Source organism: Pleuronectes platessa, chromosome 2 (genome assembly GCF_947347685.1).
Source record: "Pleuronectes platessa chromosome 2, fPlePla1.1, whole genome shotgun sequence".
NCBI classification, from domain to species: Eukaryota; Metazoa; Chordata; class Actinopteri; order Pleuronectiformes; family Pleuronectidae; genus Pleuronectes; species Pleuronectes platessa.
Window position 1 is genome coordinate 29,936,284 of NC_070627.1, and position 12,954 is coordinate 29,949,237.

The 12,954-nt window shown below is 38.9% G+C and overlaps 1 protein-coding gene across 3 annotated transcripts in view; it reads right to left on the reverse strand.

Moving 5' to 3' along the window:
• cadpsa (Ca2+-dependent activator protein for secretion a) overlaps positions 1 to 12,954 on the reverse strand; it is a 175,196-nt gene that overhangs the window by 82,154 nt on the left and 80,088 nt on the right. For all 3 annotated transcript variants that reach the window (XM_053441612.1, XM_053441620.1, XM_053441627.1), the window contains exons 9-11: positions 12,263 to 12,329; positions 5,347 to 5,455; positions 186 to 398 (exon numbers count right to left, since the gene is read on the reverse strand). In XM_053441612.1, coding sequence (XP_053297587.1) covers positions 186 to 398; positions 5,347 to 5,455; positions 12,263 to 12,329 — 389 coding nt within the window. The remainder of the gene's footprint in view (positions 1 to 185; positions 399 to 5,346; positions 5,456 to 12,262; positions 12,330 to 12,954) is intronic.

Consider the following 12,954-nt stretch of genomic DNA (forward strand, 5'->3'; position numbering starts at 1 on the left):
TGCCAGTTTCTGGCATGACAGGGGCCTTCAAGGTATAAAATATTTGCATAAAGTTCAATAAGAAAGGTGAATCAGCACACTAAAATGAATGGTACATCATCAAGTCTGAAAATCATGATTTGGCAAAGCATCAATGTGGTGTGAGAACTAAATAGGCAAAGACGAATCAGGGATAAAAAACTCACAGAACTGAGATATAGGTGCATCAAGCTGCGGTGTCGTGCCCCCCCTCGAGTTGAGTTTCTGGACCTGTGTCGGAGGAACTGGCTTGTGTGACTGGCCAGTAGCTCGGTACATGGCCTGCACCCATAGGATCCGGTCCTGCTCATCATCGCTGGCAAAAATAACAGTGTCACCCTCTTTCACAGCATTGAAGAATGTCCGACCGCCATCCAGACCTGACAGACGAACAAAGGAGGAGGTGGATTTATGTGTTATCTTGATCCCAGTGTCCTATTTGTGTTCATACTTCAGTGGGGCTGTAGTGGTAAAAAAAAAAGTGGATAAACTATAATTTTCAGGCAACTCTGTCACCATGTTATTAAAATGTTGGATGAACCTCAGTCACCGATATAAGAGACTATATAGTCTAGCAGACTAAAACAACTGAAATCTAATATAGAACAATTAAAAATGTATTTGCATTTCATTATTATTCATGTTATTTTTGTTGTTTATTTGTTCTGATGTGGGGTAAACAATGATATAATTTCACATAGTACAGTTACTCAATTAATGTATACAAATTTGAGGAACTACATTACTTGAGTGTTGTAATTTCATGTTTATTTATACATCTACTCCACTAGAAATATTGTACTTTTCTCTCTACTATTATATTAGTTACCAGTAACTTTATAAATCAAGATTTTTGCAAACAAACAATAAAATCAAGATTTTAAAAGATCGCATGTGTAATAATAAGGGTGTAGTATTGTGTAGTAATAATACATAACAACAAACAGAGTGCATTCATTGTAAAAATGGCCACTTGAATGATCAGCTGGTATCATTGGAAATTAATACTAAAATGTAATTGTTAGCATATGATTCAGAAAGCTTGCCTAGATGAAAGCAGCCAATAACAGCGTCTTACAAATTACGTCTGATTGAGCTCATCATACTTCACACAGGCATGTTGTTAATCTTATTAACTAATAAACAAGCAACCAGCATTCACCATTTGCAACTAGTTGCAGCTTGTTAATATGGGGCGCCTCCAACATCCTGAGAAAAAAAGCCTCCTTAAACATGTTAAACATATTAATTAGATAATAAGGTTTTAGTTTACCCGTGAACTAAAACCGTATAGACCTGGTAGACTGTAAGCATCTGAGAGCATTCAATAGAAGTTGTTTTCAAATTGCATTCGGTAAATTTTTGTCTAAATACACGGAACCTGAGGCTGCTCTTTAATTGGTTGTTGCAGATTTTCCACGGGAGGCCGCTATATGGGCCTCAGACACCCCCACTTTAATTTACACCCAATAGGTATTGATTTATGCTTTTTTAATCTAATGTGATTGGTCAACAATCGATGCCAACTCAGGTACATCAGCCATCTTCAGGTGGAAGTGCAGAAAATCCTTTTTACAAACCCTTCACAAGAAAAGATGATAAAGGAGCTTGGACCAACCGAATTTACAGATTCAGCAGCAAGTGATCGAGGACGAGCTTACACCGGGGGCTCCTCACGCTCTTGTTTTTAAAAATCAGAGGTGACTAACTGGACGTGGTGTAAGTAATGTACTCTATAGCTTTCGCTGTTTGCTGTTTCAATGTCTCGGCACAGTGGTACTGTTGACAACAACGTGGGCGAGACCTAAAACATCTCTTTGAAAAAAGCAAACGGCAAGAAAGTTTCCACAGTCAAGGCTACATTTTTGCAGCAGGATTAGCATTGCTCAGCAGTTTGATGAAGTCTACAGGATTGACATCACCCCCCCATTACCAGCTATCACTGTTTGCAACCTATAATGTCAGTGTTTTTTTGCTGGACATTTAATGATATAACGTTTCTAACTTTTTGCAACCATCTGATTGTACCTGCACTCGTTTCATTTCTTGGTATCATTTACATACATAGCTTCTCAAGGCAGGGCTTACACACTTACACACACACACAAACACACACACACACACAGAGAGCAGAGCAGAGTAGTGGAGAGACAGTTTAAGGAAAGATGATGATTTATTCAAGAGCAATTTATTAAATTAATATGTTTAAAAGATGGACTGACGTGAATCTCACACGTCTGAAATGCATTTTTTTTAAATTATTATTTGGCTTTATTATTACATTTTTAGGGGTGATAAAGTGGCTAAACTCACCTATGACTAAATGTTACAGTGTCTCACATCGGAGGAGCAGCTGATCTGTGTATGGCTGTTAAAGGAGAAAAGTCCACCATACAGTGCCTTGCATAAGTATTCACCCCCCTTGGACTTTTTCCCATTATGTACTGTTACTAACTGGAATTCAAATAGACTTAAATAAACTTTTTCCGTTTGATCAACAAAACATGCATAGTACTTTGGAGGTGCAAAATAAATTTTATTGTGACACAAACAATAATGAGAACAAAAAAGTTGACATCTGTTGGGTGCATAAGTATTCACCCCCCTGAGTCAATACTTGGTAGAACCCCCTTTCGCTGCAATTACAGCTGCAAGTCTTTTGGGGTATGTCTCTACCAGCTTTGCACATCTAGAGATGGAAAGGTTTGTCCATTCTTCTTGGCAAAAAAGATGAAGCTCAGTCAGATTGGATGGAGACCGTCTGTGAACCGCAATCTTCAAGTCTTGCCATAGATTCTCTATTGGATTGAGGTCTGGGCTTTGACTGAGCCATTTTAAGACATTAACATTCTTTAATCCAAACCATTCCTTTGTAGCTCTGGCTGTATGTTTAGGGTCATTGTCCTGCTGGAAGATGAACCTCCGCCCCAGTCTCAAGTCTTTTGCAGACTGCATCAGATTTTCTTCAAGGATTTCCCTGTATTTGGCTCCATCCATCTTTCCCTCTATTCTGACCAGTTTCCCTGTACCTGCTGAAGAGAAGCATCCCCACAGCATGATGCTACCACCACCATGTTTCACTGTTGGGATGGTGTGCTCAGGGTGATGGGCAGTGTTGGGTTTTCGCCACACATAGCGTTTTGCATTGAGGCTAAAAAGTTCAATTTTGGTCTCATCTGACCAGAGCACCTTCTTCCACATGTTTGCTGTGTCTCCCACATGGCTTCTGGCAAACTCCAAACGGGATTTTTTATGGATCCCTTTCAACAATGGCTTTCTTCTTGCCACTCTTCCATAAAGGCCAGATTTGTGGAGTAGACGACTAATAGTTGTCCTGTGGACAGATTCTCCCACCTCAGCTGTGGATCTCTGCATCTCCTCCAGAGTAACCATGGGCCTCCTGGTTGCTTCTCTGATTAATTTTCTCCTTGTCCGACTCTTCAGTTTGGGTGGACAGCCTCCTCTTGGTAGGTTTGCGGTTGTGCCATATTCTTTCCATTTTCTTATGATGGATTTTATGGTGCTCAGAGAGATGTTCAAAGCTCTGGATATTTTTTTATAACCTAACCCTGCTTCATATTTCTCCACAACTTTATCCCTGACCTGTTTGGTGAGCTCCTTGGTCTTCATGATGCTGTTTGTTCAGTAATGATCTCCAACAAACTCTGAGTCTGTCACAGAACAGGTGTATTTATACTGAGATTAAATTGCAGACAGGTGGACCCTATTTACTAATTATGTGACTTGCAAATGTGACTTGTGAATGCAATTGGTCGCACCAAATCTTTGTTAGGGGTTTCACAGTAAAGGGGGTGAATACATATGCACTCAACACTTTTCAGATTTTTATTTGTAAATAATTGTGAAATCCATGTAATATTTCCCCCCACTTCCAAATGATGCACTATTTTGTGTTGGTCCATTACATAAACTCACGATGAAATAAATTTTAATCTGTGGTTATACCATGACAAAATGTAGAAAAGTCCAAAGGGGGTGAATACTTATGCAAGGCACTGTATATGTCTTTGTCTGTATGCTAAGGAGACTGGAGAGCAGGGGTCAGGTGCCAGGCAACAGAGAGAAGGGGCGGGGCAAGAAAAGGTTGTGTTCTGAACTGTCATTTAATGCTCAGTGTTGAATTTGACACGAACTTTAAAAAATCTGACTATAACAAGTGAGTAGCCACCATAAAAAGGTATGTTAATGGGGGCGCCCTTAGCTCAGTTGGTGCTCCAACTGAGCTAAGTTGAACTGGTGGTCCCCCCCATGGGCCTCGGCCAGCAGCGGACCCGGGTTCGATTCCAGCCCGCGGTCGTTCTCTGCATGTCACTCCCCTCTCTGCCCCATTTCAACTCTGTCTCTACACTATCAATAAAGCATAAAAATGCCAAAAAAAAATCTTTAAAAAAAAAAAAGGTATGTTAATTCTATGTTGTATTTAAAGTACGCATACAGCGTTTACGTGCTTAACCCCCACTACATCCCTGTACAGCAGAATAAATAACACTGATATGTGACAAAATACAAAAAAAACATGGAAGGACATTACAAGAAATTCCCATTGTTCAGGCCCCATGATGAAACAACACACATTTTCTTCATCATCACCATCTGATATAAGAAATCTTGACTGATAGAAACAGTTCCAGTCAGTGCATTAGAGAGGTTAGTGTGATATAGTAAGTTAAATAAGTGAGGATAAAATCACAAGTACTAGTTAAAATCGAAACAACAAACAAATGAGGACAGAGACACAAAAACAAGTACACAGTATAATGAATGTGTTCAATAATTTAAGGATGCTATACAAATTATTGTGCCCCATGCCTGGTAATTGCCCACAAACTCTCATTAGGATTTTATAAAACAAAGCTCCTCTTGGCCTACAAAAGGAAATATATTGTTTCCAATGAGACTGGGTATTAGTTTTAAAAAACTAATACTAGATTGTAAAACTGACCATTTCATCAGTCCCATTATATACCATCATGTTGTTTTGTATTGGTGTGTTGTTGCATGACTTTTTTATATGTTTGGCTCTTGTCAGGTAAAAAACACATGGAATGATATGATGTCCATCTGATCCATGAAGTAGAAGAAGAGCACTGTATGCTGTCCTATTCCAACAAGCACAGCAAAACTAACAGGATAGTGATGTTAATCAAGCCAAGTGCACATACCCATACAGTCATGAAGAGGAGGTCTAACCAGACAACATGTGTGTTCCACACCTGTGTGAACTGTGGCTGTGGCTTTGACCACAAATCATCTCAAAGTGTGACACTCGTCCTTCACTGCACAGCTGTGTCAAAGTGTTATTGTTACCTGGCTGGGGGTCTGTGTAGTCCACTGTGTAGCCGTCCAGCTGCAACAGCTCCACAGGCTCGGCCTTCTTTTCTCTGTAGCTGCACATGGCAAAGGTATACTGACTCACCTGCAACAATCACACAGAGACAGAGCATTACATGCTGTGTGCATCATATTCTGTTAAGTCAGATGTTAACTGTTGACCTACCTCCAACCACTGTCACATTTCCAAGTGGCCCTTAGGAGACCTTCCTTGAATTAATCATTCTTACACAACAACTCTCTAATGTGCAGCAACAACACCTTGAACTTTTTGAACAATACATATTTTATTAATTATTCATATGATACTTAATATTAAAAGATGAATGGTATATTGTGAGTGTTACTTTATTTAATTGTCTATGGAGAAAGAAACAATACATGTCACAAATCCAAGATGAGGCACGTTTTTTCCAACTTTGCTGCAGGAGGCAGATATGGCTAAACCAAAAAGATGATTCAAAAGCCTCCGAATCACATATTAAAGAGAGCCGACAAACAATCATCTGAATAAGAAACTTTGGAATGACTAATTCATTTTATCTACCTACTAATTCTACAAACATCTGTCAATCTATCTGTAGATGTATGTATGTATGAATGTAGAAAGGATATCTTGCAAGCCATTGTATTGTTAGTGGACTAGGGAAGTGCAGTATTAAGAGGTGGAGCTGTCATTGTTTCAAGTAAATGTGCCACGGAACCCAGGAATCCAGGATAAACAGATTGTGATAATGATAAATAAGGACTAACCAGAAAGCAACTACTTTGATGCATTGATGAAATTTTGCTGTAAATTTAAGCTTAGATATTTAAGGGGCCGTTCCGACGAAGGCTTTTTTTGACTTTCATTAAACATTTTTGAGGGGGTCCAATAGACCCCTGTACCACCACACTCAGTGTTACTAGTATCCAAAGCCTATATTTCAGTTTTCAGGTTTGTCATGTGCACCATACCTGTGGCATGTCTACAGCACACTGTAAATAAGCATCAACACATGTGTAGCTGCTTTGTTTGTTGCCTATTTTATTTATTTAAAGGTGAAATCTACCTGTGAAAATATGTGTTGCTGTGCTGCTTGGAAATTTGTGTGAGGAATATTAACTGTGTGCATCAGCTTGAAGCTTGGTGTTATAGGTGTGTTGTCGCTACATAGTCGGGACTGAATCTTAGAGGAATTGGCTCATTTTAAATGTAGGTGAGACATAGTGAAGAAGACCAGTGTACAGTTAATGTCTTTGTTCATCATGTAACAATGTTAGTAAAGGTATTTTAAATTTCTCTCTCTAGCCCAATGAAGCTGGAGTGATTTCTGACCACGGTCGCATCTGCTGCCAATATTCATCTGTCAATCAAAAGCCCAGGATTACTTTTTCATTTCTTTTGGAACTACTGCAAATCAGATTTTATTCTTGAGGTCAAATTTGAATTAAGACCAAAGACAAGACTAAAGGTAAGATTAGGGTTTCAACTGCCAATGTCTGAGAAAGTCTGTAACGCAACATTTGTAACTGTGTGGATTGTATGTATTGCAAATGCATTATAAATGCATGTGCCAGAAAAGTCAAATTGATGGCAGTTTTGTGCACTGTAAGTACGCACTGCTTTCCATACAATATTTGTATTGTTTTATTTTAGATGTTTCAGTCTGGACCCAAGTGGTGGAGTGAACAAGCAACAATATCACAAGCAACTTTGCTAGCATGGCGAAACAGAACATATAGGGACAAGTTTGTAAATGTGTGTTACATCCAACATCCGGTCCTGACAATTACATGGGTTTAAAATTGATAAATTAAATTGTTTAGTTTGAAGGTATTATCTTGGAGAATGTATTTCAATGTATTAAGCAGCTTCCTTTTCTTTCCATCTCTTTCACCATGACCGTAAATCGGCACTTTCAAACCAAATATATGATTTGACAGAGCATGTTAATGATCTCTGGAGAATGAATAATTTCCATTTTGGACTTCTCCCCTCACAAATATAAAATAAGCAAGTGTATGTATATCCTCTGCAAAACACATTCATACTGTCAGCGGATGGAGTTTTGAGGACAACATCCCTTCAGGGCCATCCTCAGGACAAGCATAGTGAGCTGTTTGCTCCATTCATTCTTTCTCATGGTGTAATGTAACGTAAACTGTACTTTCAAACCTGTTGATAAAATGCCATTAGCTATCTATACAGCAGCGGTGACCCTGGTCAGTTGCACTGTGCTCCTGCAACTGCTCCCTATGTTACAAGAAAGGAGCTGCTCTGTTGTTAGTTGTGTCCTGCCTGCTGCTACTGTAGCTGCCAGTCATACCAGCCTGTCGTCACAAATCACCAGGCTTGGCCAATCCAGTGCTGTCGCCACCTCTGCCGCTGCAAGTGGCAGCTCTCACTTTAGCTGCAGCTGCATCCTGTGTGTGTGTGTGTGTGTGTGTGTGTGTGTGTGTGTGTGTGTGTGTGTGTGTGTGTGTGTGTGTGTGTGTGTGTGTGTGTGTTGGATTCCCCTCCATGTGTGTGACAAATGAGATTCCTCACGACAGCCCTGATGAGACCTGAGGCCAAGTAGGGGATGGAGGGAACTGGACCAACTCTCCAACAGCTCCCTGGCCTCCAGGACACCACAATGGCAAATCAGAGTCTAAACTACCCCCCTGCCACCCCACAAACCCACCCACCCATACCCCAAAACACAAGCCGCTTTCTCCCAGTGTCTCTCTCTCTCTTGCAGCTGTCAGTCAGCAGAGAGGTGAGATGGAGAGACAGTGATGAAGAATGAGAGAGGGAGAGAGAGTGAGGGGGTTGCTGTAGTCGTTTATGTTCACATCATTACAGGAAACACATGGATGTGAATACTGTGGATGATTTGCCATATGTTTTCGAAAACAAACTTCAGTGGCCAAAAGCCAAACTTTGTATCCGATTCCTGACATGTGGTGGACTAGCATATATACAGTGCATATACCTCCAACAGCTCATTCATTCTGTCTGTGCAGATGTAATGTGTATCTGTTATCGAAATAATTGTATTTTTTTTATTTAAGATTTCTTCTGATGTTGATTTCAATATAACAAAACGTATGCAAGTGAATTAAAATCACTTGCATTAATTCTAAATCCAATTGTTTAGTGAATTGTATAAGTGAATTCAACTGAGATGAAATTAAGTCAATAAAAGATGAATTGAATGAAATAGAAATTTATAGAAAAAGAATCCCAAGTAGTCTCAATAAAATGAATAGAACTGAATTAAACTAAGATGAATTCAAATGAATTGAATTGAATCTAAAGCCAGATAAAGAAAAATGAGGACAGATGTGCAATTACATTCAGTCCACAAAGAGCATGACTGGACGTCTGTAATCTACTTGAATGCTCTGAGGGGCAGCACAACCACTGTACTGATTATGAACTAAAGAAGAAGAGGAGGAGGAGGTGATCTAAGGACAGAGAAGAAGAGGTTGAGGATGAAGAAGGAAGAAAAGGCCATATGTGGTGGTGTACATCTGTTTTAATTCCTAATATAAAGGTGTTTTGTATTAGGAAGCTGTTACAAACATTTTACATCTAGGACTATTGTGCACTTCTACTTTTGTTGGATAGTAGCAATCAAATAAAAGTAACAATTGTCTTAACAGCAGCATCAATACAGGTGAAGACAGATACAATAAATTAATTTATTGTGGCCTATTTCAAGCACACTGAGTCTCTTTAATATAGTGTATTTGGTATTTACTAGACCTGTCTGCTTTAAACATTAATAAATAGAGATACAATTATTCAGTGTATATAATACTATAAGCACATGGGAAGATCTACTTCTTAATTGCTTCAATTGAAAAAAAGCTCAAGGAGATAACCCTGCCAACCTTCTATAGGCTGGTTAGGTTAAAACTCTCCTCAGAGAAAATATCTGATGGTGGCTTCATTTTAAGATTCCGAAATGGGTGGTATCAGTCTTCTCATAAAACTCTATGCAAGAAGTGAATAAGCCTCTTTGTCAAATGTGGAATTGTGTTTAACATGTAACGGGTTGATCCTAGCAATATTTACTTTTCTAAACTCTAAGAAAGGGGATGAGGTACAGTCTCTCTCAGACACAGTGTCAGAGAAACAATCAGAGGGCAGTGGTCTGTAAATTGCATTCATAAAGGATTGGACTGGACTGGGAGTAAAGATAAAGAATAACTTTATGTTTTTGTATTCTATAGTAATTGGGTTTGGGTGAAGTAAAGCAGGTCAAAACTAGAATCAAGAATTGTCAGCTGATACTAACCTTGGGTGCTCAAATACACACCACAATTAGTTTAATCAGAATCAGAATCAGAATCAGAATTATTTGCCAAGTATGTTTGCACATACAGGAAATTGCTTTGGTGTCGTTCGTTGGTGCACTCAACATAAAACAACAATCTAAAAACAACAATATAGAACAAAATATATATAGTAACAAATGTTACAAGAAGTGACTGTTACTGTTTGTCATGCAGTCGTCCTGACATCTCTTTTTATTGAGATTTCTGACTTAGTATCAAGAAAAGTTGTGATACGTGAATTGAAAAGTGTTTCATTTTCACATTTAAACTTGAAATACATCATACTGTAGATTCAGTACCACCTTCCTCTGGTATCAGCAGAAGGATCACTGGAAAGTTTCTGAAATGGATTTGGAAAATTGTCTTTGTAAAAGTGACAGCTTACAGTTAGTGCTGGCTCAGGTGAGCCCTGGTTGCAAGAGGCCTGCTGGGGGATGTCCCATAATGCACTAAGCACACTCTCTCTCTGTCTCTCTCTCTCTCTATAGTAGATGATCAGTCTTCAGAGATTTGAAAGATTCTGACAAACTTTAATCCAAATTTCGGATAAATTGAAGTAAAATAGATCATAAAGATAAAGACAGACATGGGAAATAAAATCCTCAAAGACAGGACATATCTACAAGACTTGACAAGAACAAAACGGAGTGAGCAAAGGAAAAAATTGAAATCCTGAATATATCTGCAATACAGAATCTCTAAAACAGCAACAACTCAGACACACAGCAATGATCAGATAGTCTGTCTGCTCCTCGAAACATATCCATCCATGCACATACACAAACAGACATAAAAAACACACACACACACACACACACACACACACACACACTGACACACAGTCTATTGACCAGTATTTGTCACTTGCTATATATTTAGCTGGGAGCAAATGAGAGGCTTCAAGTTGGCGGCACACAGGCTTTTCTAGCTGCGAGTGTTAGGCCAGCTAGTGTTCACTCGACTTTGTCAATCCCCTGTCAACTTGTAGCTCTGAGACATATCCTCTCCAATGCACAAGAGACAGGCCTCCCCCACCCCAGCCCACCCCCGCTGCCCACTTCCTAATGCAGAGCCACCAGGAAATGGCTGCTTACACCACCAACATACATACACACACACACACACACATCTCCTGACAAAAGCCCGCCTGGCCTCTCCATCATTACTCTGACAGCTTGGCAGCATCTCTCTTTCTCACTGCATACACAACATGTGGCCACTGAAACGTCGTAGTTTCACAGCAGTGCTAATGTTGACGGCTGCTCCTGGTTCTCCGTTGGATGTGATCTACTTATGGAGCTCACTTTGCATTCACTTTAGTTTGAATTTGGTCATGAGGTTTACGGTCATGAGAGTGAGCAACGCTGCTGCTAGGAATAGGGATTCATCAACCAGTTCCGACTTATTTCAGGGCAAAGCTCAGTTTAGCAGCAGTCACCTTTACTGTTAAGGAAAAAAACTTTGTTTTACTTGATTGCACAATCTGATTATATTTACTCACATTAATAGCAACTGCTGAACAGTGCAGTAGCTTCTCATTAAAGCCTAAGAGTATATGAAACTTCATTAAGATTCACTATGTGGATTTTGAATTGCACCATATATCAAAAAATATGAACCCTCTTCTTTTAATATAGATCTTTGAATTATTTCATGTGAAATCAGCAAAAACGTCAAAAAAATGAGCCCTATTTCACAATATTTTATAAAATGAAAAATAATTCCTGGATTCCAAAAATGTTATAGTTCATTCTTGACTCATATCACATCATTAGAGTTGGTTTTAATTTGTTAAGTAGTTTGACCAATTAGTACTTTGACGTAGTAGGCAATCAAATCAAATGAATTTAAATTGAATTAAAAATTACTTCATTCCTGCTGTGCAGGTATACTTCTGTTAGACATCCTTATCTTGTCACATGGTTCTATAGATGTTAAGCACTTTTAAATATCAAACGTTTCTGGTCCTTCAGCCACAGCTTTAAGTTCTGAATTATTTATATTATCTGGCTCTATATAGGGCAGCAGTTAACAGTCTTTTAAATGTTGTTTTTTTGTGCGTTAAAAACAACATTTTGCTATCATTTAATATGGTGAAATATGTCCTTTACAGTTAACTAGTGCAGGTTGATATATCTAATGACCTAGATTTGTCCATCTAACAGTCAATAACCTATCCAAAGATAATTGATTAATTTAACTGAAATAGTTGCAGTTAATCTTTCAGTCAACTGACAAATGGATCAATTGCCAAACTCTTTTGAAAATATAACTAAACAAAACCCAGCAGGGCTCATGATGAGGATAAACACTGTGTCCGGTTTAATTTGTCTCATGTTTGTTTGCATCTGAAACAAAAACAACAATCAGTCCAAAACCTTCAGTGTTCCCATCTCCAGCAATTGCAGGTTCATCAGAAATGTATGTCATTCCTTGGAGAGTAGGAACCTTATTTACTTTAATACTGCTGCACTGTTCTGTACGACGGTAGTGAAGTTGTTTGTGTTTTACCATACAGTACACTGTGTGGCTTTTGTAGAAGTGAGAAATCCACTGCAAACATAACTTTATTAGCTTTGCTCACCTGAACCAGCACAAAGAATCTTTTCTTCCATCTTTTCCACACATTTTTGCCAATGGTCCAAAGATACCTGTGGGATGTAAAGAAGCATTCAGCTAGACAAAGGACGTTGCAGTATGACACTTCATGAAGCTGAACAGGATTACGTTTTTCTGACTGATGGCAGACTGTAGTTACAAAAAGGATTAATGAAGCGGTAGTGTTGGGCATCTACTGACACCTCCTGGTTGAATGTCATTACTGCAGTCAATCACGGGTGCTGCAGTGCATATATTTGAAGAAACCTAAATATAACATTTAAAAAAGCATTTGGACCATTTCGTTTTGTTTTAATTGACATTCTTGAAATGTGTCTAGTACTTGATTGACGTCCAACATGTCTCTATTGTCTAGACAAGATCTAAGTCATGAAGTCTCAGAGTTTTAGACAGCGACATGAGGCAAAAATGATGTCGTTGAAGTCATAGATCGGGATGGGGCTATAGAGCCATTTCTGAAGTGTTCCCAAGAGAACTATGGGACCACCAGGACTGACTGTCCATCCACATTAAGTAAAAAGGCAAGAGGTACCTGACCAAGACCCAAACGATCACTGTAACAGAGCTTAAGAAATCCTCCATCAAAGATGGGAGGATCTGTCATAAGAACGACCCTGTCAGTTTGCCAAACAGCATTTACCATTTAGAATTTATGAG